This window comes from Cynara cardunculus (genome assembly GCF_001531365.2).
Source record: "Cynara cardunculus var. scolymus isolate 2C chromosome LG 1, CcrdV1, whole genome shotgun sequence".
In the NCBI taxonomy this organism is placed as follows: domain Eukaryota; kingdom Viridiplantae; phylum Streptophyta; class Magnoliopsida; order Asterales; family Asteraceae; genus Cynara; species Cynara cardunculus.
In genome coordinates this window covers 520,325-545,051 of record NC_037528.1, presented here as the reverse complement: position 1 = coordinate 545,051, position 24,727 = coordinate 520,325, and the positions used below count along the sequence as shown (strand labels likewise).

The following is a 24,727-nucleotide window of genomic DNA, read 5'->3' as shown; positions in this document are numbered from 1 at the left end:
CGTTCGTTTATATATTAAATTTAATATATAATCTTTTATTTATTTACTTTGAATTCAAATAATATTTATTTATGTTCGTTTAACCCGTTCGTTTATGTTCGTTTATTTACGTTCGTACTGTTAATGAACGAACATAAACGAACACGAACACACTTGATTTCTAAACGAACGAACACGAACACAAAGATTTTCGTTCTTTACCTTTCGTGTTCGTTCGTTTGTTCGGTTAAGTTAAACGAACGAACATGAATAAGTCTCCGTTTGTGTTCGTTTACAGCCCTAAAAGTAACGTTAGTTTGCTTTTTTAATTAATAAATATTTAAATATGATGATTTAATCTATGCTATATCATAAAGCATTTGAAAAAAACTCTTAAAAATCACTTTTTATGCATAAAGTACTGTTTATTAATGCATGTTACTTAAAACTCAAAATTACAAGTAGATTGTGCGTAAATACAACTTATTAAAGCTCCATATCTGAATTCATGCAACTAACTGCAGATAAACATAATCAAATATAGGATAAACATCTCATTTTAAATATAAAAAATTTAAAATATAATTAAGATAATCATCGAGTTCCAACAGAATACTTAATTATTATATTTATAAAATGTTATATTAGTAAACCAAAAATAAATTATTTCATTATTAAACTTAAATTAAATTATAATAAAAAAATTACATAAAAAAATAAGAACTTTTAAATAATTGATTTGATATTAACATTGATATTTTTTTTTTCAAATTTATATTTTATTCAAAAAACAAAATCATTATTGTTTTTCTTAAGAACACATAAAATCGTATTGTAACATCGACAGAATAAAATAGAACATTAAAATCGAGATGTATCTTGCTGCATTACGCGAGTACACTTCTAATATGAATAAGATATATACGATGATTAAAAATGTACAAGAACCGGGTCTTAATTGGTCATAAAAAGATTAAAAATGTACTAAGAACTTGGTCTTAATTGGTCGTAAAAGGACACGTCCTTATTGGCCCAAAAAAGAGCACATCGGGTCTTAGATTCAAACTATTTTTATCTAATAGAGTGTTACTTTTACCATTACCCATTACTATCACCGTCTCTCGTATTCACCCAAGATTGCCAACAAAACCTTCTATCACATACCGTTTCACTTTCTCTCTTCGGTTCTCATGTTTACCAAACCGATCAAAGAGGAATCAGTGCAGTACAATGCAGTTTCTTGATGAATTAGAGCATGATGTGTTTGTGTGGGAATCTTTTAATCGTTTTGGGAAGTGGATATCATCATGATGTATTTTCTTTATCTAGTTTCCATTACATCGTCCATACAGACTGTTCTAATTCTAAAGAGATGAAAATCCCGACTTAGAACAACAACATATATTAAATGAAAATAAAACCCCGTTTGAATTGTTATGCTCGTCAACATAAGCCTACAGTCTTGTTGAATCACTAAATAATACCTAATAAACTATAAAATTTAAATCACCGTAGCAAAGTTGCAACCATTTCTCACAAATCCGTCTTATATAAATAGAAATTAGTAAAAACAAAGATGGTGAAACTTGAAGGTTATGAGTTTAATTATGACATTTTTAATACCTTAATGAAATCCACAATGTGGGAGGTCGTCTATCAGACCATAACATAATCCTGCATAAATATACAATAATGTAAGTATTATATATAGACTTGCGATCATGTAAGACCAAAGGTTTTTCGTGAGACCCGTAAGACCAATTCTCAATCCTTGGATTAGATCTACAATATGACAATCTGAACATTCATAAACGCCATGAGACTTCTCAATAATCACAAAATTGTCACCGTGCAACTTTAGACCATTAGCTTATAAAGTTGATCAATGAACATAAATTGGTCTTACAGGTTTCACGAAAAACCTTGGTCTCACGTGAACCCAACCCATTATATATATATATATATATATATATATATATATATATATTATGCTTCAAGAAAATTACCGCTAGTAATAGAAAAAAAAGAAAATGTTGCTTACGTCATCCAGAAGTAAGTCTCGTGGTTCGAGCATGTGAATAACTTCTCCCATAGTAGGTCTGTTTTCGATGACCGGATCCACACATCGAAGAGCAATCAATATGATTCTCTTGAGTTCTTTTATCGATGGTGGTTCTTGTAGTCTGTCATCCACTATATCATCAAATCGTTGATTGCTAACCATCAGTTTCAGCCAATCTACCAAATATTCCTATAATTACAAGATCCATCATCGACCATATATATATATATATATATATATATATATATATATATTTGTGAAAATTTTGAAAATAATAATAATATTAAAATAACCCAACCTTTTTATTTAATTCAGCATATATTACAGGGGTTCTTCCTGATATAATCTCCATTACAAGAACCCCGTAGCTATAAACGTCACTCTTCTCACTAAAATTGTGAGTGGAAACGTATTCTGGATCAAGATAACTGCAAAAGTTGAATAGCAATCTTAAAACACGTTTGCGAACAAAAATATCATATCAAAACATGACGGAATGAAATCTGAAGGGGAATGAACTCACCCCGACATTCCAATAACGTTACGAGATACAAATAGATTCTGTTCGAGACCTAGGAGCTTGGTGATACCGATATCTGATATCTTAGGATTCCACTGATGGTCAAGAAGTATACTACTGGACTTCAAACGTTGATGTACGACTTTGGGTTCACTATCCTCATGTAGGTAGGCCAATCTGCAATGTAGCAACAGTAATCAAGATAAAATTCAGTACCACTTAACGATGTTATAAAGAAGAACACGTACCCTTTCGTGATTCCGAGTATAATGCCCATTCGAATGTCCCAAGTTAAAGGACTGGTTCTTGCCGCACATTGATGAAGCCATTGATGCAGGTTGCCATTGTCGACGTATTCGTATATCAACGTACTAAAATTAAAGATACAGTAAATAACCATTTTTTGTCGTTTAATAAACTTAATTAAAACCATATATAAACTACTATTGTACCTTTTACTTCTATCAATGGAACTTCCAATCAATTTCACCAAGTTGTTGTGTCTAATTCCCCAAATGGCCTCCACATCTTCCATAAATTCCTTAATCGTACGACTAATAAAACAAACAATCATATGTTAAAAATAAAAAAGTTACAATATTTGGAAATTAAAAAATATAAATCAACTGGTAATTTAATATACTTTTTTTATTAGAAAATTTATTAGTAGTAACATCGACCCATCAAAACCATATATAGGAGAGGTGGAGTTAACTTGATGACATAATTTGACTATGATTTTTTTTTCCTAACAATATCAGTATAAATCTATTGGTTGGTTTCTTATATTTGCATAGTTTAGACTCATGTTCAAGTCCGATATATATATATATATATATATATATATATTATATTATAAAGCATTTGATAAAAACTCTTAAAAACCATTTTTTATGCATGAAGTATTGTATATTAATGCATATTACTTAAAATTCAAAATTATAAGTAAATTGTGCATAAGTACAATTAATTAAAGCTCCATGTTTGAATTTGTGTAACTAACTGCAGATAAACATAATCAAATAGAGGATAAACATTTTATTTTAAAATTAAAAAATCTAAAATATAATTAGGATAATTATCGAGTTCTAGCAAAATAATTAATTATTATTTTTATAAGAAAATTATATTATTAAACCAAATATAAATTGCTTCATTATTGAACCTAAATTAAATTATTATTCAAAAAATTGAATTAAAAAATTACACAAAAGATAGGAATTTTAAATAGTTAATCTGATACTAATATCGATATATTTTTGTCAAATTTTTATGATATCTTCAAGTTTATATTTTATTCTAAAATAAAAAATAATCGTTTTTTTTTTCTTTTCAAAATCACATAAGACCATGATATAACTTCGACTGAGATAAATATTCAAATAAAATATTCAAATCAAGATATATCTCGCTGCATTGCGCAAATATCCTTTTACTTTAAAAAAGACGAGGTATATAAAAACATAAATATTTGAACTGAGAAAACAAATTTGAGAGCAGTGGCACTCGAACATGGGTTTTTTGTACAAAGACGTGAGCATTTACAATCTTAACTATTAAAGATTTAAAGTATTGGATCAACATTTCAATTTTAAAAACTATATAATAACACCCAACAAAACAATACGATGATATCATTCAAAAACGTAAATTTCCCGCTTAGGACAAAACCATGATACGGTGACACCTGCGGCCACCGTATTATTCAATACGAGTCCGCTGCTGACATGTAGGGTGGCATTTCAAAGTTGACTCGACAGTCAAGTTTAGCATATAATGCAAACTTTAACATGTTGTGTATTTGAGTAAATTTGTTCCCGCTTTAATTTTAATTAAAAAAATAAAAGAAAATAAATGAAGAAAATCCAAACCTCGTGTTTATTAATACATGCACGGCAACCCTTTCATCCCCTCGATAAACCACTCGATGCTCTACACTTCCAATCATATTCCCATGGCTAAAACCGTCGGTTGCTAACTGAATTTCGTTTGCACTATACTGTTTGCACCGCCCTGCACCACCAATCACCGCCGGCGGCATATCTACCAGGTGGAATTTGCTTCTAGAACAATGGCTCTGATCGGAGTAAACCGCATGATGTTCAGGTTCCTTTTGTGGCAGCAATCTTCTGTCCATCATCCGGCGGGAGCCTAAACAGTAATTTTTATCGGAATTTTTCCTCCTCCGCCGCCGCCGGCGACAGGACGAGGAGCAGAGAGAGACGAAGAAGAGAGTGACGATTAGTAACACGACGCAGATTACGACTGTCATCCAAATTCTGAGGCCGAAGAATCGTGTTGGATCTGAGAGATGGTGAGTAAACGATGATACATGAATCGACATTTGTGAAATTAGGGTTTACAAGATCATCTGGAATTTGAGAGTCAGGCCAATGATTGTGTTGGTGTTGACTCTTTAATTTCAAGTCCTGAAAGGCGTAACAAACTTCACCGCCATGAGTGACGGAAAAACAGGAGTATCCATTAGCTTATTTTTTTTCTTCAATTGCTATCATCTGTCAATGTATATCTCTGAGCACGTTGAACCAAATCCATATCCCTAAACCCGTTCAATTTCATCCCTACCCCTAAACTAGAGGTGATCATTTGCAGATTCCGAACAGGACCTAACTTATTTTTTTTTTGTCAACGGGTCTAATATTATAAACTTAAACCTAACTTATTGTTCATCTTATAAACGGGTTGGGCTTGCTCACGGGCTAACGAGCCTAAAACGTGTATCTCTTATAAATTTATAAACTTGATTACTAACAATTAATTAACAAATGTGAAATCAAAACTAAAGAAAAAACATCATTACAATTTAAAATTTAAGTAACTGAAGTGATACATGGATCTCAACAACTGGAGAAATAAATGAAAAACAAAATTCAAACTTTCATAAAATCAATAATTCATCCCTGTTTTTTTTGTATAATATTAATATTCATATTTTCATGGCTCTATCATGCTACTGTCAATTTCAAACGTCCCAAGTTTTGATAAAAAACATCCATAATTCTTTAGCCAAATAGTCCCATTTTATAACTTTAATAATTTAATTTTAAAAATATACAAGTATAATTTTAATTAATAGTAAAAAAATATTAATTATAAAATATCAACAGGTTGAACGAGACTGTTCATATTTATTTTTACATTGTTCATGTCCGATTGTAAATTTTAACGAACAAACTCGAGTCCGTCCATTTTCTCGATAATAGTTGTTCAAGCCCATATTTCTAACAGGTCGGATGGACCAGGTCTAACGGGTCGTCCCGCCCATAAACAACTTTACCCTAAACCCGTTCAAATCAAGACCATTGCTATCATCATCTTTCGGGTTTTTGTATCTCTAAACACAACCCTCTTCCCCCCTCATTCATATCCATATTTAAATAAGAAATTTGAATGGAGAAGACGGTGATGAAATCTAATTTTTTGGTTAATGACCGGTTAAGGCCTTGCCCGGTATTTTCTTCAATAAAAGGACCGGACTTTTTAAGACCTGGTCAGTGTGCACCTCTGACTGATAAAGTTGTTTTACGAAAGCATGTGACGCATCTTTGCATTTTTGTCATTTAAGTACTATATGAGTTACGTTGATTTGGCTACTTGAGACCGTTAATACCTGTGAAACTATTAATTTTATCTATGTAATCTATAATTATATTACTGGACTATCGACAATTAATAGTTCTTTGATAATAATCTTTGACTATGGAGCTTGAGAATATTATAAGAAGCAAGTCTTTATGAACAACGCTTTCATATTGTTTTACAAGTCTTTACATTTATACAATGTTCTCATTAAAATTTATTTTATACATTGTTTCTTATACGATATTAAATTGGGTAAATGCATTAATTGCTCTATTAAAACACTTAAGTATTATATATAGTTTATTGATCAATATATATTTGTTATCTTGTTTTATATGTATTTGACTGATAATGTGAAACTTTTTTACGTGTACTTTTTGTATCATAAACGCGTCAAAAAAAAATCATACTGTGAAAGAAATATATATCAACCAATATTCTAAATCATAAATGAAAAAATTAATACGACATAACATATAATATACAAATTCTTAAAATCATCACAATTTCACCAATTTCAAAAAAGTCCCTTGTATGTGTGTATGTGTATATATATACTAGAAGGATACTAGCGCAATATACCGAGATACATCTCGATTTTAATGTTTCGTTTTATTTTATCCCATGTCAATGTTATAATACGCAGGGGCGGACCGCCTAATGGGCCTATAGGGGCCCTGGCCCCTGTGATTTTTTTTGTAAGTAGGCTTAGTAGTTTCTCTATGCTATTGTAAAATACAAAAAAATTTCAACCGGCCCCTCCCTCCATTCCCCCTCCAATCTCCATAGCGACGAGGCCGAGCGAGAAGAGCGACTGGACTGGCCGACTGTGCGTCTGTGCGTGTGAGAGCGACGGAAGCGGAGTAGCGCAGAGGGAACCAGCAGGAGGAGGTGGCACTCGGCGTCGGCTGTCTGCCGTCTGCGGTCTGCCTGTCTCGGCGGTCGGCGGGTGACGGAGGCACGGAGAGGTAACTCCAACTCGGTAAGTTCTGCTGCAACTGTTTACTGCTCACTGCTGCATCTTTTCCTTTTCTTTTGAAATAAAAACCCAACAGCCTATTTGTTGAATATTAGGTCTAAATTTATGACTTAATGTGGTGATTTACTGATTTAGGTGATTATTAATATTAGGTCTGAATGTATGACTTAATGAGTTAATGTGGTGATTTATTTACTGATTTGTTGAATTGTTGCTTTGCTGACTTGCTGTCTTGCAATTGCAACTTGGCTGTGTTTCTTTCATTCTTTGGCTTATTGGCAAGAAAGGGGGCCAGGGGTTGCAGTGGAGACAATGTTGATGTAAGAGGACCTTAGACTGTAATTGGATCAGGCAATGTATACTGTTTCTTGCCTCTATAGCACCTTATTTTTCACCCTAAGTCTTGTTCTTTCACCCCATGTCTTGTCATATTCACTAAAACTTTGTCTCTTTATTCTTTTCATAGTCTTATTTTATCAAGCGTATAACTATGTTTGTGGGATGTAACTTGTTAATTTCATTTCAATCACATATTTATGGGCAATGGGTGCAATCATGGCCTAATTATTTACCCTTCGTCCACTTTTTCCGGGTTCAAGGTATTTAACATGTCTTCTTATAAATAGAACTCATGCCTGTATCAGATGTTTTGTAGTTTTCTCTTTCAGTGTTTTGTTCTGCATTTAAATGTCAGTTGCTTCTTAAGTTAAACCAAGTATATTTGTCCCAAAACACGAAAGTCCAGAATTTGTTAACAAAGCAACTGTATTTGGAACTAGATGACCTGGCCATTTTTGGAACAATTCCTTCTTTGTAGCCTCTTTTAACTCACAAGAATCTGAACTAGGACATTTAGTTCTCTTCCTCAATTTTGTATCTAAATCACGCAATTTTCTTTTATGAGGGACATCGACTTGCTTACCATCTCTAATATATCCCAGATTACATGTTGTATCCTCACTTCTCTTTGAGTGTTTTACTGATGACCCAAGCTTAGTTCGACAAGCCACAGGTGAAAAGGTATTCACTTCCTGTTGTGTTCTCCCAAGTGGGTTACATTTGTCTGGTTTTACTAAACCATATATTCTGTAACCACCTTGAATGTTTTCCTTGACAGTGTATTTTTGGTCCCTTTAAAATATATAATATATTAGGTCCGGCCCCTACGGTTTGAAAGTTTGTGTTCCGCCCCTGATAATACGGTTTTAAGAAAAACGATATTATTTTTTATTTTTTAATAAAAATATAAATTTGAAGATATCTTAAAATTTGAAAAAATATATACCGATATTAGTATTAAATTAACTATTCAAAATTTTTTATTTTGTTGTGTAATTTATTTAATTCAAAAAAAATTATTATAATTTAATTTAAGTTTAATAACGAAATAATTTATTTTTTATTTAATAATATAACCAAAAAATTGGATCTATTATAATGATAACTAGCCAAAGATTCAAAACCTATTTTTGGCCTTTTTTCTGCTTTTGTGTTAAGCTTATTTATTTATTCAGCCGAATTCGATTGAAGAAGATCTGAATCACGCTCTGTAAGATTTGAACCTAAAAATAATAATTAAGTATTATGTTATAACATAACGACTATCTTAATTATATTTTAGATTTTTTATATTTAAAATAAAATGTTTATCCAGTATTTTGATTATATTTATTTGTAATTAGTTACACAAATTCAAACATAAACTTTGATAAATTGTATTTATGCATCATTTATATATAATCTTGAATTTTAATTAATAAACAATAATAAACAATATTTTATATAAAAATTAATTTTTAAAATTTTTTTATCAAATACTTATAGTGTAGATAGTTATGCTTATTAATTAATTTCACTTACCTTTTTTTTAATGATAAGTAGTAGATACTAGAATATTGTAGCAAATAGCAACGACACCGTATAATAGTAAAACTGATTGTCGAAATTATGAGCGGCAAACGCAATTCCAGAGAATCGTAGAAGCATCCAGAACAGATCCGAACCTCACTCCAAACCTCAGGTTCCGTAGAAGCAGCTAGAACCCACACCCCCACCACCTTCCTCCCTATAAAAATCCATAACCTCAGTTCTGCAAATTCATCTTACGCAATTTTCTCTTTTACATGTCGCATTGGCTCTAAATCTTCAGCAATCTTTCATCGTTTTCGTGTGTTAAGCGGTTGCAATGGCGGAGGGACAGATGGCTGATGCCGAGACGTTCGCCTTCCAGGCTGAGATCAACCAGTTGCTAAGTTTGATCATCAACACCTTCTACAGCAACAAGGAGATCTTTCTTCGAGAACTAATTAGCAATTCTTCTGATGCGTTGGATAAAATCCGTTTCGAGAGCTTGACTGACAAGAGCAAACTCGATGCTCAACCCGAGCTATTCATCCGGATTGTTCCTGATAAGGTTAACAAGACCTTGTCGATCATTGATAGCGGTGTTGGAATGACAAAAGCAGGTAAGTAGTTGTATTCGTTTTTCAATATCCATTGGGTGAATCGTGTCGCCTTTTATCGTTTTATCGTGGATTTCGCCAGTAGTAGAGTTAATTAGTGGTTTTGTTTCATTAATTTGTTAAAATTTAACCAATGAATTGTATGTGCGACGGTTAACTTCGTTATCTGTTTTCGATTATGGTATATGCTTTGCTAGTTCTATACATCTATTGGCTGTAATGATATGAGAGTGATTTGCTTTTGCTAGTTTCTTTCATTTTCTATTTTTCGGAGTATATTTAGGAGGAAGAACCGTAGCCTTGCCGTCCATTTGACGACAACGTATATTTTAGCGTTTTGAATTTGTTACCTGTTTGTGTGAACAATATTTGATCCGTTATTATCTGAACAAGTACATTCGAAGAAACATGAATTGCATACAGAACAGAGAGATCTCGTATGTAGAGTCTAAATGTGCTCTGTTGCTATGTAGATTTGGTGAACAACTTGGGGACAATTGCTAGATCTGGTACCAAGGAATTCATGGAGGCACTGCAGGCTGGGGCCGATGTAAGCATGATTGGGCAGTTTGGTGTAGGTTTCTATTCAGCCTATCTAGTTGCTGAAAAAGTCATCGTTACTACAAAACACAACGATGATGAGCAGTACATCTGGGAGTCGCAAGCTGGTGGTTCATTCACGGTTACTAAGGATGTTAATGGGGAGCCACTTGGTAGAGGAACCAAGATGACCCTCTTCCTCAAAGAGGACCAGGTAAATGTCTAATTTGGTTGAAACTCTTTATGGTGGATTTTCTAAATGATGATAGTTGCAAATAGTTTGGTGAATTTCTAATTCAGTTATTCTCCCGGTCTTTTGTTACTTATTTGTTATGGGTTTTCTAAATAATGGTGACTGGTTAATAATTTGCTTCTTGTTACTTGTTCAGTTGGAGTACCTGGAAGAGAGGAGAATTAAGGACCTGGTGAAGAAACATTCCGAGTTTATTAGCTATCCTATCTATCTATGGACTGAAAAGACAACTGAGAAGGAGATAAGTGATGATGAAGATGAGGAGCCTAAAAAGGAAGAAGAAGGTGACATTGAGGAGGTTGATGAAGAGAAAGAGAAGGAGAAGGGCAAGAAGAAAAAGATCAAGGAGGTATCTCATGAGTGGCAACTTATTAACAAGCAGAAACCAATCTGGCTGCGCAAGCCAGAGGAGATCACCAAGGAAGAGTATGCTTCTTTCTACAAGAGCTTGACTAACGACTGGGAGGATCATCTCGCAGTAAAACACTTCTCTGTTGAAGGACAACTTGAGTTTAAGGCGATCCTCTTTGTGCCCAAGCGGGCCCCATTTGACTTGTTTGACACTCGTAAGAAGATGAACAACATCAAGTTATATGTTAGGAGGGTCTTCATTATGGACAACTGTGAAGAGCTCATTCCTGAGTATCTTGGGTTCGTGAAGGGTGTTGTGGACTCCGATGACTTGCCTCTCAACATCTCTCGTGAGATGCTTCAGCAGAACAAGATTCTTAAAGTTATCCGGAAGAATCTTGTGAAGAAATGCATCGAAATGTTCAATGAGATTGCAGAGAACAAGGACGATTACAACAAATTCTATGAAGCCTTCTCCAAGAATCTGAAACTGGGTATCCATGAGGACAGCCAGAACAGGAGCAAGTTGGCAGATCTGCTCCGATACCATTCAACCAAGAGTGGGGATGAATTGACCAGCTTGAAAGACTATGTTACCCGTATGAAGGAGAACCAAAAGGATATTTACTACATCACTGGTGAGAGCAGGAAGGCGGTTGAGAACTCCCCATTCCTGGAGAGGCTTAAGAAGAAAGGATATGAAGTACTGTTCATGGTGGACGCTATTGATGAGTATGCAGTTGGACAGCTGAAGGAATATGATGGGAAGAAGCTTGTGTCTGCCACTAAGGAGGGACTAAAACTTGAAGACGAAACAGAGGAAGAGAAGCAAAAGAAGGAAGAGAAGAAGAAGTCATTTGAGAATCTTTGCAAGACAATTAAAGAGATATTGGGAGATAAGGTGGAGAAAGTAGTTGTTTCTGATAGAATTGTGGACTCCCCTTGCTGTTTGGTGACCGGAGAATATGGGTGGACGGCTAACATGGAGCGGATAATGAAGGCACAGGCTCTTAGGGACAGTAGCATGGGGTCATACATGTCGAGCAAGAAGACCATGGAGATAAACCCTGATAACCCCATCATGGAGGAGCTGAGGAAGAGAGCTGAGGCTGACAAGAATGACAAGTCTGTGAAGGATTTGGTGCTGCTGCTGTTTGAAACTGCTCTGCTGACGTCTGGATTCAGCTTGGAGGATCCCAACACATTTGGAGGGAGGATTCACAGAATGTTGAAGTTGGGTCTGAGCATTGATGAGGAAGAAGGTGGTGAGGATGCTGAAATGCCTACTTTGGAGGAAGAGGATGTCGAGGAAAGCAAGATGGAGGAAGTTGATTAGAGGTTTGTTGGGTTGTGGTAGGTGCATAGAGTGAGTTGTTTGAACAGTTGGGGTCTATTTTCGTGTTTTCAAGTGGTTTTGGGTCTATAATGGGGTGTCAAAGTGCATAATCCGGTTTTTGTTGCGTCTTGATTTTGGTTTAAAGATCTTTATTGCTTATAAGGTTTTGTTGGTGCGGTTCTTTCTTATTTTCTTGTTTCTTGTTACATTTGATGTTCTTCTCATAATCAGCAAAGGGAAAAGCATCTAATTGGAGTCTAGCATAAACGACTACAGTGATAAATTGCGCTAATGCTCTACTTATGTGGTCTCGGTCAATGACTTATGTCCCATAACTTTGAGGGGACTTGGAATTGATTTCTTGGATAAAGTAGTTGTGATTGATGCTTCACAGATCAGATCTCGTAAAAGTTGTATGTCATAATTTTTTAAAATATGTTGAAAATAATTTTTTATAATAATCAAGTAGTTTTAATATTTTGATAAAAGAACTTCATAATTTGTTTCCCTAAATTATTCATAAAGACAGAAGATAATTTAATTTCTACAAACCACACATCAAAAAAAAATTCAAATCTTTTGATTTTGAATTCTTGTACATAATCCCAATCAATTCCCTCAAACAAACCAAAGAGACTATTAGAGAAGAATGCAGATATGAACCTGTTGTTTCTCAAGATGCATGGAGTGCCCGTTCAAACCAGATTGAATAGAACTTATCTCCATTAACTAGTGTGTAGGCCGTGACTTAATAGATACAACTCGTTTGATTATACAGGCTGAAAACGACAGTCAAACGTATTCACGTATTCTTTTTAAATATCTAAATAACAATCAAAACATATTCAAAAAACTATGTTACATGTTTAAGCTTCATTAGGACCTTACAGAAACTGGTAAACCAGGATGCATGCATCCATTTGAAAAATGTGAAAACATTCACTCACACCACATATAAATTCATACATACATACATATATACATACATACATACATACATCATGCATGCATACATTAGCTAGCTAGCCTTTACATGTTACATCATCATAGATTTTTCTTCCTCTTCATCCCTTCCCCCGGAACACTTCCATATCAGCAGAAGCAGGGGCCAACATAATGAGTTGTATACTTAAAAGTCAAGTTAAAACGTCATGCCTCACTCCTTCCTCTTTTTACGTCCTGCCATTTCATTACATCCCATCAGTATCATTACTCAAAAACACATACGCAGGGATGCACCTATTAAGAGGGGAGGGGGTTCCCATACACCCGCTCACTTGACTTTTAAGGGGCCCTCTTAAATACTTTGAAACAAGATTTATAATATAAATTAAAAGCACTTCACATGGAGTAGGTCACAGGTTCAAATCTTATTTCAAGCGAAAATTCATTTCTCTTTTAATTTTAGGTTCCAGGACTAACCCACGATCTACAATGTTACTTCTGAAAATAGTACATACAATTAAAGTATTTTTTTTTGTTAATTTTTCACCTATTTTGACTCTTCTTCATGATTTATTATCTTTTATAACACCGATTCATCTTAAAAATCATTGCATTCTCTGATATTTTGAAGATCCAATTGAGAAAATGGATTTTATTCCTCAAATCACCACGATGACTTTTCCCCCTAATCAAACCATTTTTGAGGAATCCTTCATCAACGGTTGTGAATGATTGAGGTTTTCAATCTTTTCGATCATGGTCGGCCTTTGATCCACCTTAAAGGTGGACCCATTCAGAGAGATTCCTGGGTCCGCCACTGTACAAACGTACATGATAACCAATATTAGATTAGTATCCCTTACCCAAGGTGACTAAAATCTTGTCCAGATTGACAGTCGAGAAGAGTGTCGATCACATCATCCGAGTTCTCTTTCTCCGAATCAACCTCATACGTTGACAACAACTGTCTCTGCATTCATCATCACAAAACGAACAATTCAACAACACCCTTCTCCACAATTAATAAAAGACCGTCTCCAATTTAGTCTATGTTGTCAAATTAAGTTAAGGCACTCTTACATGATCCTCAAAATCAGGACTGCTCAAATTGATGGATAGGTTTCTCATTAGCAGCAATACCTGAAAAAGGAAAAAGAAGGCCAAATCAATAACAATGCCTATGAGATGTAACACCCAAAGCCCAAAACAATGAATTGACCCCATAACTTCAGATCCAACTTAAAACCATAATGGAAGTTATTGGTAGCCCACAACTTGAGGCTTATAAAGAGGTCACAAGTCCCATTTTCTATCTTGTTACATGAAATGATTCTAGTCGAAATGTTTAAGTCACTTGTACAATTGTATTTCTTGAAGAAGTTATTCGATTGATAGGATTTGGTGATCAAAGCGAGAAGGTTACATAGTGTACCGTTTCAACATCAATAGGGTCCATCTTCTTGAGTTTCTGCAAGTGACCACTGGTACTCGGATCAAAGACACTACCAATAAAGCCATATACTTGAGCAAAGTCGGGCAGAACTGCACCGATGAGGAAAAAGAACATAAATTTTGGGGTTAGAACCTGGAAGTAAAATAGATGTTAGTGGATGGTTGAATAGTAAATGCAGGATCCAGTCTATACCACCAGCTACCATCAACAGTTTAAATGACTCACTATGTTATCTATACTATATTATAAAGCATTTAACAGAAAATCTTAAAAACCATTTTTTATGCATAAAGTATTGTATATTAATGCATATTATTTAAAATTCAAGATTACAGGTAATTATGCATAATTACAACTTATTAAAGCTCAATGTTTGAATTCGTGTAACTAACTGCGGATAAATATAATCAAACTAGAGAATAAAAATTCTCATTTTGAAATATAAAAATCTAAAATATAATTAGGATAATTATCGAGTTCTAACAAAATAATAGTTATTATCTTTAGAAGAAAATTATATTATTAAACCAAATTATAAATTGCTTTGTTATCGAACCTAAATTAAATTATAATAAAAATTTGAATTAAAAAATTACACAAAAAATAGGAATTTTAAATAGTTAATTTGATACTAATATCGATATATTTTTGTCAAAATTTTATGATATCTTCAAATTTATATTTTATTCAAAAATAAAATCATACCATAACATCGACTAAGATATAAAATAAAATAAAATATTAAAATCAAGATGTATCATGACTAGTTGTATATATAAGCATCATCATCACCATCATCATTGCCATTAGTTCATTACTATTGTTAAAATTATTTATTGAAACCTGTTTCCTGTGTCCCCCATGTCAAATACTTGTATCATACAAACAAAATGAGACCATAGCCTTTCCAATATACAATGTTCATCTTAAGTAAAAGAATAAAATATGATCTGTACAAAAATGTAAAAGCATCTGTCTAGGTAAACCCCATCACAAAAGAAGAACAGAAGTATAATCTGGTTTGAACATGATGAAAGTATAAGAGCATCTCCAGCAGATATTCCTAAAAGGAGAAAATAGAGATTTTGGGCATGTTTTTTGGTCCAACAAATTCTCCAAAACCTTTCTCCGAAATGGAGAAAATAGAAGAGAGTGTAAAAATCTCCAAACTTGGAGAAGACCCCGGAAAACAATGAGAGAAATATTATTTAATATATTTCCACCAGTAGGAAACTTTGAAAATAAATATTTATGGAGAGAAATAATATTTCATTAAATGAAAGGAATATTTTATTAATATAATCAACATTATATTCTTCAAAATGAAGAATCTGTTGGAATTGGATGTATTTTTGTTTTACAGATTTTGAAGTTTCATTCTTCATTTTGGAGAATATGTTGGAGATGCTCTAATATACCATTCACAGCAAAGACCATATATTGAATCCATGCATTCTCTTATGGTCAAGGGGTAGAGGACTATACATAAGTAAGCAAATCAAAATCCATAAATTACCTCTCAATGGAAGCCCATGTGTCCTTTGTTCATGTGTTTCACTTGTGGGTCGTGTTTTGAGGCCACTTTCATTACTGCTGCAACAGTTAGTAGCTGCTGGTTGGCCTCCGGGTGTCCTATCATCTGTAGTGAACAAATGTCATGATAGTAAATAGCAAGATCAAGACACGATCAATTAACAAACAGTTACATGCTGCATCAAAATAAAGCATATCACCCATGTGGATTGCACACCTTTAGCCATACGAGGTAAACTACCAAAATCCATGGAGTTATGGGTTCGAGAACAAACAGCTGCATCTGATACAGGATTCATCACTAGTGTACAAGGATTGGTCCCTCGTACATATCCAGGTTCACTAAGAGCAGGTGAGGTTTTGAAAGATGCTGTAACTTGCGAGATCGCCGGAGCTGTCATATATTGCAACTCTTGTCAGTTTAAATATTAGAACTAGTGAAAGCCATACCATTGTCTCACGCTCACCATTTCTTGCAGCCTTTTGCGGATATGGATGAGCAGCTTTCCTTTTAGGACGAGGAGGGGGCAGATGTTCGTTAATACCACTTTTTTGGACCTTCAGAAAGTACTTCTGTGCATGACTACGAATCTGCATAGGTAGTTTTCCATTTGTTACATACACTTATTCATTAGTTATCACATAAATATGATGTATCCTTGAACATGATTTTTTCTCGTAAAAAAGTGAAACTAATTGCAAGAGAAAATAAACAAACTCCTGAGGTAAGGAAATTGCACGTTATGTACCTGAATGACGGTCTTTGAGCCTATAAAAGCTTCAATTTTCTTCCAGTCACGATCAAAACTGAAAATCAAAGGATCAAACACAATCAGGTAACTAATCACTTTGAAGATGATCTATTAACTAGAGTCCCCAATTATATGTGGGGAAACTTTTAATTAAGCATTCAGGGATCCATAACAGACCTCAATCATTCACTTGCTCGCTACCCCAGGCCTTACTGTGGGACCCTACTAGGATGGACACTAACTAATAAACAGTTTCTCATATGAAAGAATTACCGTGCCCCCTCCTAGGCCCTGGCCTTGTGATATAACCCAACACGACACTGAAATAAAAGAAAACACTAATGTAAACCCGTTGTGTGTCTACATCACTTCTCCCCTAAAAACACCTTGTCCTCAAGATAAGGATCCAACTAGCTTCCCCAATCAATCACTATTGATTCCAGGGTCCCAATTTCTCCTTGTATTCCCCTAGCATGTGACTCATAGAAGAACTCCCAAGTCAATCCCAAACCGTGCTCCGTGAGTATCCATGATGGGAGGATTGAGCTGAATGCCTCCAATTCTGATCTCTTGCTTAATACGTTTACGTTTCATACCAGATCTATCCATAGGCCAAAAATTGCAGCTGTGCCACTCGCTTACTATTTCCCGACCTTTGTCGAGTGGCATTGTCATCACCACCAAACACCTCCTCTACCTGTTGGTTCCTCTCCCTCTTGGCACCCTGTTAGTCATGTCTCTGGTCACCAGCGCCTTTGGCCCAAGCAAAGGGCCTTCCTCCTAGCGCCTCTTCTACAGACAGGCGTGATTATCCCCACTGGTTGTTTCCAGCTCACCCGCCGGCCTTGCCCTCTGCTCTCCTACCGTTGATGCAAGCAGTGTTTCTTCCAGACCTCCCCATATTCAAATAGTTTTGAAGATGTCAAAACCATTATAAAGATTTGATTCTTTCCAACAAGTGACATCGAGAATCAAAAGATGTAGGTTTCCATTTAAGAAAACTTAAGTTCAGGTTCAGGGAAACCTTCCAATATAGAAAAAATGGGACCTAAAGTGCCATCATCCTTGTAAGTTGTAATAGCAAGATTGCAAGTCCCATCTTCGTTGATTCCTAGGTTAACTCATTTGCTATTTTGTATGACCTACTGAATAATGATATTGATTGAAACACAAGCAAGAAACATCTTCAAACTATAACACTTACAGCCTAACTTCAGTAGATATGAGCAAGGCAGACCATTCTAGCTTAAGTACGACTTGATATCCCTATCATCTTGTCGGTTTATTCAAAGAAATTATTTAGCTGCTCAGGTTTAACAAATCACATTCTGTTCATGATTGCCAAAAAAACTCAGCAGAAAAACGTAAAAAACATGGAAATTAAAACAATCAATTGAACTCCTATGACGTACAACGTTCATTAAACATGAAACGAAACAATCAACAAGGACATCAACGTAACAAATCCTTTAACACTGTTGTTCCACGATCAGATTCACTTGGGAACACAAGAGTCCAGATTACTGCCAATTAACACAACGTCCCTATGTTTACAACTTACAATTATCAGCCATTGCGAAGTCTAGAAATAAACTCCAATTGTGGAACGGGAACGAAACCCTAGAGTTATAACACAATGAATAAACTCAAAATTCAAGTAATCAGCGTATAGAAACTCACAGTTGGAGGGCTTCTAGGAACTTATCATGCTCCGGATCGGTCCAGCTCTCCCTGGACTTAGTAATGGTGTAGGGTTTCCTGATCTTCTTGGAAGCGTCATCGGCAGACGAGGAGTTAACGGAGGGCGGAACAACGACGACTGCGGGAGCGGAAAAGGAGGCCATAACCATGGCGGACGAATCAGAGTAGAAGCCTTCGTGTGGATTCGGATTGAGTGATACCATGTGAGTAGTTCTACAATGGCGGTTGGAAAGGTGAAAAAAGGAAGTGAAATTTATGTGGCTTTGTTTGAAACAACCGACCACCGGAAAACATTCGCTTCCCCGCCAAGTCAACTGCGTCAAGTGGCTGTTGATTTCTTGAAGTTTTAATAATGTAAAAAGATATTGTACGTCTTGAAAATGATATAATATTCTATCGACTAAATTACACTTTTCATCCCTGTAATTTGTTAATGATTTGATTATGGCCCTTATAGTTTAGAAATTATGGTTTTTGTCCCTGTAGTTTCCAATTTATTATTTTTTTGTCCCTAGACTAATTACAATCAAAATAGTAATGAATTATAAACCACAAGGAGCGAAACAACAATAAATTATAAATCATAAAAACGGAAATTACAATGAATTACAAATTATAAGAACGAAAACCACTTTTTTTAATCCACATGGATGAAAATCACAATTTTTTACGAACCATAGGGACGAAAATATTAATTTACTCTAGGGGTGAGCAGCGGAATCGGGTACCCGTTTGCGGAACCGGAACCGCCTTGGAACCGCTGGTTCCGGAACCTGAACCGATATGAGTGGTTCCGGTTCCGGTTCCTAAAATACGGAACCGATTGAGAACGGTTCTGGTTCTCAATTTTTCGGAACCGTTACCCGCCAGGACCGGTTCCGGGACCGGGTACCCGGAACCGGCGGGTACCCAGTGTTTTTCAACAAAAAAATAATTAATTTTTTTTAATACCAAATGTATATTATGTTACATCTTCAAAGGAAGTGGTCATCTTCATTCTTCATCAACTTTCCAGTTCTACTAAACTGCACTTCATAGTATGTAATCGTTAAGTTTTGAACATTTACAATTATAGTATGTAATCATTAAACTTTGAATATTTTCTATTAGTCTATTATGATTTATAATCGTTAAACAATATTTGTAACCATTATTCCGTTAATTTGTATTCTTGTTTATTTTATTTTAGTGTTTTGGCAATGTTTTATTTTTTATTTCTAAATAACAAAATTTTAATATTTTAGGAAGCGAGTACCCGGAACCGGAACTGGTTCCCGCGGTTCCGGTTCCAAAAATTCAAGAACCGCTCTAACCGGTTCCGGTTCCAATATCTCAAGAACCGCCGGTTCCGGTTCCGGTTCCTGTAAAAAAGGGCGGGTACCCGCCTATGTTCACCCCTAATTTACTCTATTCTATTTAACCGATGCCATGTTATAAGAGCGTAAGGTGTCGTTTATCAAACATTTATTGACAAAAAACGTCGCTCTCATATCTTATTGTATATTTGTTATCTGTCATCAAAATGGATTGTTGGTACTCGTCTAAAACATGGTAAATGTTTATTGGGTAAGACTTTTTTTCTAACTTACAAGGTAAGACTCTTGGTCTTTTACAAGCTCAATCAATAAGGTAAGTGATATTCATAAACGCTTACCCGGTAAGTGTTTAGTAAACGACCCTTAAATCACAAATTTGGTCCCTACGGTTTGTCAAAAATATTATTACAATGCAGTTTGTAAAAATGTTCGGGTTTGATCCCTCTCTCTAACGATTGTAAAAAATTCGTTAAATAAGAGGGGGGTTTTGTCATTTTATTGGTTTTTTGTCATTTAACCTATCAAAATCGATTTTTATGATTTTGGTTCATGTGTTTTTAATTGGTAAAAAACAAAGAAATAGATGAAATTACCCTCACATAAAGGAGTTTTTTTTAACGATCATCAGAGAAAGGGACCAAATTTGGACATCTTTTTAAATCATGGTGACCATCTTATAATTTCAAAACTTTAGGGAATAAAAGCGTTATTATCACAAGAACCAACTCATAATTTATTATCCTATATGTATAATAACTTTTTAAAATTTTACTTTTGAATTCATAAAATTAACTGATAAACGCATTAAAGACAAGATTAACGTTAAATCTTGTTAATACCAATATCCGATAAATTTCAACTTTTTTGGAAATTGTAATAATTTTTTATTTATCAATTCAAAATAAAGTCTTATATCTCTGCATTGCACAAGTACGCAAATAAATTACGAATATCTTCTGTTAAAAAAATACAATTCTTTTACTTTTAAATAATTAAAACGATCAGTGAATCTCAACATATCTATTAATCATCATGTATCGGATGGTATATAAAGTTGGGTTACAAACCATGCAAACTAATCCTAACCGCTCATTTGTTTCATCAATGATTGAGATTAAAAGCGTTGAAGAAATAAATAAATGGTTAGGATTAGTTTTCATAATTTGTTAGATTTACATGGTTTGTAAAATAAACCATTAAATGAATTTCATAAAAATGCATCGTATATTTAAGTTCAAACATAAATTATTATTATTTTTAGACAAATGAAATAATAACTTGATTCTTTTTCCTACAAAATTATTAAAAACATTTATGTCGTATTTTATTTAATTTCAGACAAATCTTAGGGGTCGTTTATCAAATGTTTATTCTGGTAAATGCTTACCAAATCACATTATTTTACCAGATAAATCTGGCAAATACCAAAAATCTTACCCAATAAAAGCGAGTTGCAAAGACCGATAGTTTTGTCCGGTAAGTGAGGCCGACGACTCTTACTAGAATTAACGCTTACCAGATAAATTGTTGCATACGATAGTGTTTTTGTGGACTCAAATTTTACCCGGTAAATAAATAATAATGTTGATTTTTACAAATAAATACCTACTTGGATAAGCATTTGATAAACATCACTTAATTTCTAAAATCTTAACTACATACATGGATATAATTATTATTTTTTTAATACAAAACTAACATTTTCATTGTAGATGCCAACCAAATGATCTAGCAATAAATATGGACATAAAAACCATATCATAACTTTTGTTGAATCAAGATATTCAATCAGGGACGGATGGTCATAGAGGCCTTTGTTATGGGCTTTTTACCTAATATAGTGAAACATCTTCAGTCCATTAAAATTTTATGTATAATTTTCTTAGGCCCTTTTATTATTGTTGATCAAGTTCATTTGTGTTCCACTCTGTATTCAACAAAAGTATACAGTTGTATAAAAAGATTTCAATTAATACTTAAATTACTTTGCATAGAGATTATTGTTAAAAGATTTACAAAGAAAATTTTGACTTCCATAATTTCATTGGATTTATCAAACCATTTGTAGAGTTTAGAGCTCAAGAAATGGAAGGTATACCTTCACCAAAAACTAATGATTATATTAAGAGTTACTCAACTGGTAAGATTTTAGATTTATTTTTCAGATGTTATCAATTATATATCCATACAGAATCAATAAAATATTTGTCTGAAAATTAATTTTAGAATTTTATGAAATTAATCAAGAGATACATGGACCGACATAACAACTAGATTCAAGAAAAAGAAATAAATTTCGGATTGACTTTTGCACTTATACAAGTGCATGGAAAGGTGGATGAATCTTCAAAAGTCTTTAAAATGAAAAATGAAAAATTAAAATCTTAAAAAAAATAAATTATAATTTTACAATTAATTCCATCTTATTTTTTTTAATATTACAATATTAATTATATTATAAAATATTTCATATATTTAATAAGATATTGTTTATATATTTCAAACATTAAATATTAAGAATATTATTTATATTTTTATAATAATTATTTTTAGAAAATTCTCCGTTATCTTAAGGGGTGTTCGAAATTGCTTATGAAAACTGTTTATTGATTTATTACGATGTGGTATTGAGAATAAACAGTTTTTAGTGTTTTGATGAGAGGGAAAAAAAGATGTTTATACCGGTGTCAAACAGATAATAAAGAGTTTTTGATAAGTTACTCCCTTTTTAACTTATCAGATTCAATTTATCAGGTTTGAAAACCAATTTACCTTTTTAACCTTCGTACGCCTCATTCCTTTAACCAAAAACTAGTAAGTAGTTCATCAAGGAACCTTTGACTATTCCTGAGAAATCAAACTATTTCCAAAAGTCGAACCAAATTTCTTGCTATGATTTCTTCTCCATCAACAGAAATCGATCGAGACCTTCACCTACAGAAATCAAAATCAAACCTTCGATCTTCAACCAATTCCTACAGAAATCGAAAAGGCTTTAGGATTCTTCCTTAGGATTACTTTCTGAAAAGGGTTTAGGATCCTTCCTTACATAAACGACCTTCAAACACAGTTCCTCATTCATCATGTCTTTTTTAGTCATTTACATTTATAAGCAAAATTTGTCAAACACTATAAAAAGACAACTTTATCAACTTATTACGTTTTGGTGCCGCTGTAAACTAATCCAAACACTTTTTATAGAACTCCGGTTAAGATCAAAATATTTGCTATGAATCACTAAAATCTTGATTTTGTACAGAAATCGAATCGATGCTCCATACGACTCCAAAAATCAACCACAAATGTGGAAGAAGATTCTCTTAAAAGAGTAATTTGATACCATATGCCACAGCTTGAACAAATCCCCTTATTCTACTTTCACCAATACCAACACCTCACCTTCGTTATCTCTTTCGTCAATGGCGACCGTAATCGGCAACCTCAATCCCACCGCCGGTGGATCACCTATCTTCATTGACGCATCTAAGATCCAATCAGTTCTTCCTTACAGATCCCTAATTAACCACCTCCAAACATCTCTCGCCTCCGCTACCTCCGTCATCCAATCACCGATCCGCCATTCCCACCAGACATCATCGTCATCCACCCTCCTTCTCATGCCCTCATGGTCTCTTTCTTCAACTACCCTCCCTTACATCGGCATCAAACTCGTCACCACTCACCCCAACAACTCCGCCCTAAACCTACCTGGAGTCCATGCCGGTTACGTGCTCTTCAACTCCATCACCGGCCAGATCCTAGCATCCATGGACGGAACCGAGCTCACCCTCCGCCGTACCGCCTGTGTCTCCGCTGTCGCCTCGAACCATCTCTCCAAGAAAAACTCTCAGATCCTTCTAATGGTTGGCGCCGGATCGTTAGCTCCACACTTGATCAAAGCTCACTTAACAACACGACCTAGCATTAATCATGTTATGATTTGGAACCGAACTTCGAGAAAATCGAGAAATCTAGTTGAAGAAATCGGAAAGGAAAGTGGAATGGAAGGGTTGCGGTTTGAAGTTTGTGAAGATATAGAGTCGGGAGTGGCGGTGGCGGATATAGTGAGCTGTGCGACGAATTCCGAGACGCCGTTGGTTTTGGGGAAGTGGTTGAAGGCGGGAGCTCATTTGGATTTGATTGGATCGTATAAGCCGTCGATGAGGGAATGTGATGATGAAGCTGTGAAGAGAGGGAGGGTTTTCGTGGACAACGCGGCGGCGTTGGTGGAGGCCGGAGAACTGGTGGGGGCGTTTGAGAGAGGCGTGATGAAGAAGGAAGACGTGGAAGGGGATCTGGTGGAGTTGATCAAGGGAGATAAGATTGGGCGGAAAGGGGAGGAGGAGATCACGGTGTTTGTATCAGTTGGGTCAGCAGTAGTAGATCTTTTAAGTGCTCAATTGGCCTACGAAACCCTAGAATCAAACCATAAACAATAGCTGCGAAATCTAATAGAGCAAACACTTTTTAGCTATTTTCTAACTCAAATTCACTTTTTAAGGTTTTTCTATCTTTATGCATAAACAAATGAAACCACCTATCGGCTTTGGTTATTTCGGTAGATTTCCCACAATAGTTATTTAGCAAATAACATGTAAAAGTTGGTAGGTGGATATTTAGCAACCTATATTCGTCCATTTAGCCTATCCCTAAATATTACAACAATAAACATCTCGTGTTTTGTAGTTCCACAAGAGTGAAATGCATCATCTATTTTCGGATGCTGTTATATGTATGTTATGTAAAAGACGTGATTAATAATAGAAGTGTAAGATTCACAAAGCATATATATGACGCTACTTTAATTGTTCAGCCTGAGAAAATATGGAACGATGATGATTTGATAACAAACTGATGAAATTTGTTGTAAAAAGAAGAATTATATTTTTATACAACAAATTTGATTGGTTTTTTGGCAGAATCGTAGTCAATATTTACTCAT

General features: G+C 34.5%; 4 protein-coding genes across 4 annotated transcripts; 2 read left to right on the top strand and 2 right to left on the bottom strand.

The window, feature by feature from the left end:
* Nucleotides 1–1,635: 1,635 nt before the first annotated feature.
* Nucleotides 1,636–4,602, bottom strand: LOC112516348 (probable receptor-like serine/threonine-protein kinase At4g34500). Its single transcript, XM_025123362.1, has 6 exons — nt 4,433–4,602; nt 3,014–3,115; nt 2,810–2,932; nt 2,565–2,738; nt 2,367–2,469; nt 1,636–1,653 (listed from the first exon to the last, which is right to left on the bottom strand). Exons 1-6 carry the CDS (start codon nt 4,600–4,602, stop codon nt 1,636–1,638), a joined length of 690 nt encoding a protein of 229 aa, XP_024979130.1.
* Nucleotides 4,603–9,190: 4,588 nt separating this feature from the next.
* Nucleotides 9,191–12,243, top strand: LOC112510278 (heat shock protein 83). The gene is made up of 3 exons (XM_025115642.1): nt 9,191–9,608; nt 10,079–10,359; nt 10,535–12,243. The coding sequence occupies exons 1-3, from the start codon at nt 9,329–9,331 to the stop codon at nt 12,083–12,085; spliced, it is 2,112 nt and encodes a 703-aa protein (XP_024971410.1). The 5' UTR covers nt 9,191–9,328; the 3' UTR covers nt 12,086–12,243.
* Nucleotides 12,244–12,930: 687 nt separating this feature from the next.
* Nucleotides 12,931–18,804, bottom strand: LOC112510300 (protein REVEILLE 6-like). The gene is made up of 9 exons (XM_025115662.1): nt 18,449–18,804; nt 16,766–16,823; nt 16,484–16,607; nt 16,234–16,410; nt 16,000–16,122; nt 14,463–14,572; nt 14,111–14,170; nt 13,894–14,000; nt 12,931–13,264 (listed from the first exon to the last, which is right to left on the bottom strand). The coding sequence occupies exons 1-9, from the start codon at nt 18,670–18,672 to the stop codon at nt 13,258–13,260; spliced, it is 990 nt and encodes a 329-aa protein (XP_024971430.1). The 5' UTR covers nt 18,673–18,804; the 3' UTR covers nt 12,931–13,257.
* Nucleotides 18,805–23,038: 4,234 nt separating this feature from the next.
* On the top strand, nt 23,039–24,574 carry LOC112510289 (protein SAR DEFICIENT 4). The gene has a single exon (XM_025115652.1). It carries the CDS (start codon nt 23,205–23,207, stop codon nt 24,222–24,224), a length of 1,020 nt encoding a protein of 339 aa, XP_024971420.1. The 5' UTR covers nt 23,039–23,204; the 3' UTR covers nt 24,225–24,574.
* The last annotated feature ends 153 nt before the right edge of the window (nt 24,575–24,727 follow it).

Bases quoted from the DNA above. Each gene is read 5' to 3' on its own strand.
- LOC112516348 (XM_025123362.1), bottom strand. From the start codon at position 4,602: ATGCCGCCGGCGGTGATTGGTGGTGCAGGGCGGTGCAAACAGTATAGT. The intron at 2,933-3,013 runs GTACAATAGTAG...CTTTAATTTTAG, and splicing joins TCCATTGATAGAAGTAAAAG to TACGTTGATATACGAATACG. The intron at 2,739-2,809 runs GTACGTGTTCTT...GCTACATTGCAG, and splicing joins ATACTCGGAATCACGAAAGG to ATTGGCCTACCTACATGAGG.
- LOC112510278 (XM_025115642.1), top strand. From the start codon at position 9,329: ATGGCGGAGGGACAGATGGCTGATGCCGAGACGTTCGCCTTCCAGGCT. The intron at 9,609-10,078 runs GTAAGTAGTTGT...GTTGCTATGTAG, and splicing joins TGTTGGAATGACAAAAGCAG to ATTTGGTGAACAACTTGGGG. The intron at 10,360-10,534 runs GTAAATGTCTAA...TTACTTGTTCAG, and splicing joins TCTTCCTCAAAGAGGACCAG to TTGGAGTACCTGGAAGAGAG.
- LOC112510300 (XM_025115662.1), bottom strand. From the start codon at position 18,672: ATGGTATCACTCAATCCGAATCCACACGAAGGCTTCTACTCTGATTCG. The intron at 16,608-16,765 runs GTACATAACGTG...CTACCTATGCAG, and splicing joins GCTCAAAGACCGTCATTCAG to ATTCGTAGTCATGCACAGAA. The intron at 14,001-14,110 runs GTAAGAGTGCCT...TGATGAATGCAG, and splicing joins GTCCTGATTTTGAGGATCAT to AGACAGTTGTTGTCAACGTA.
- LOC112510289 (XM_025115652.1), top strand. From the start codon at position 23,205: ATGGCGACCGTAATCGGCAACCTCAATCCCACCGCCGGTGGATCACCT.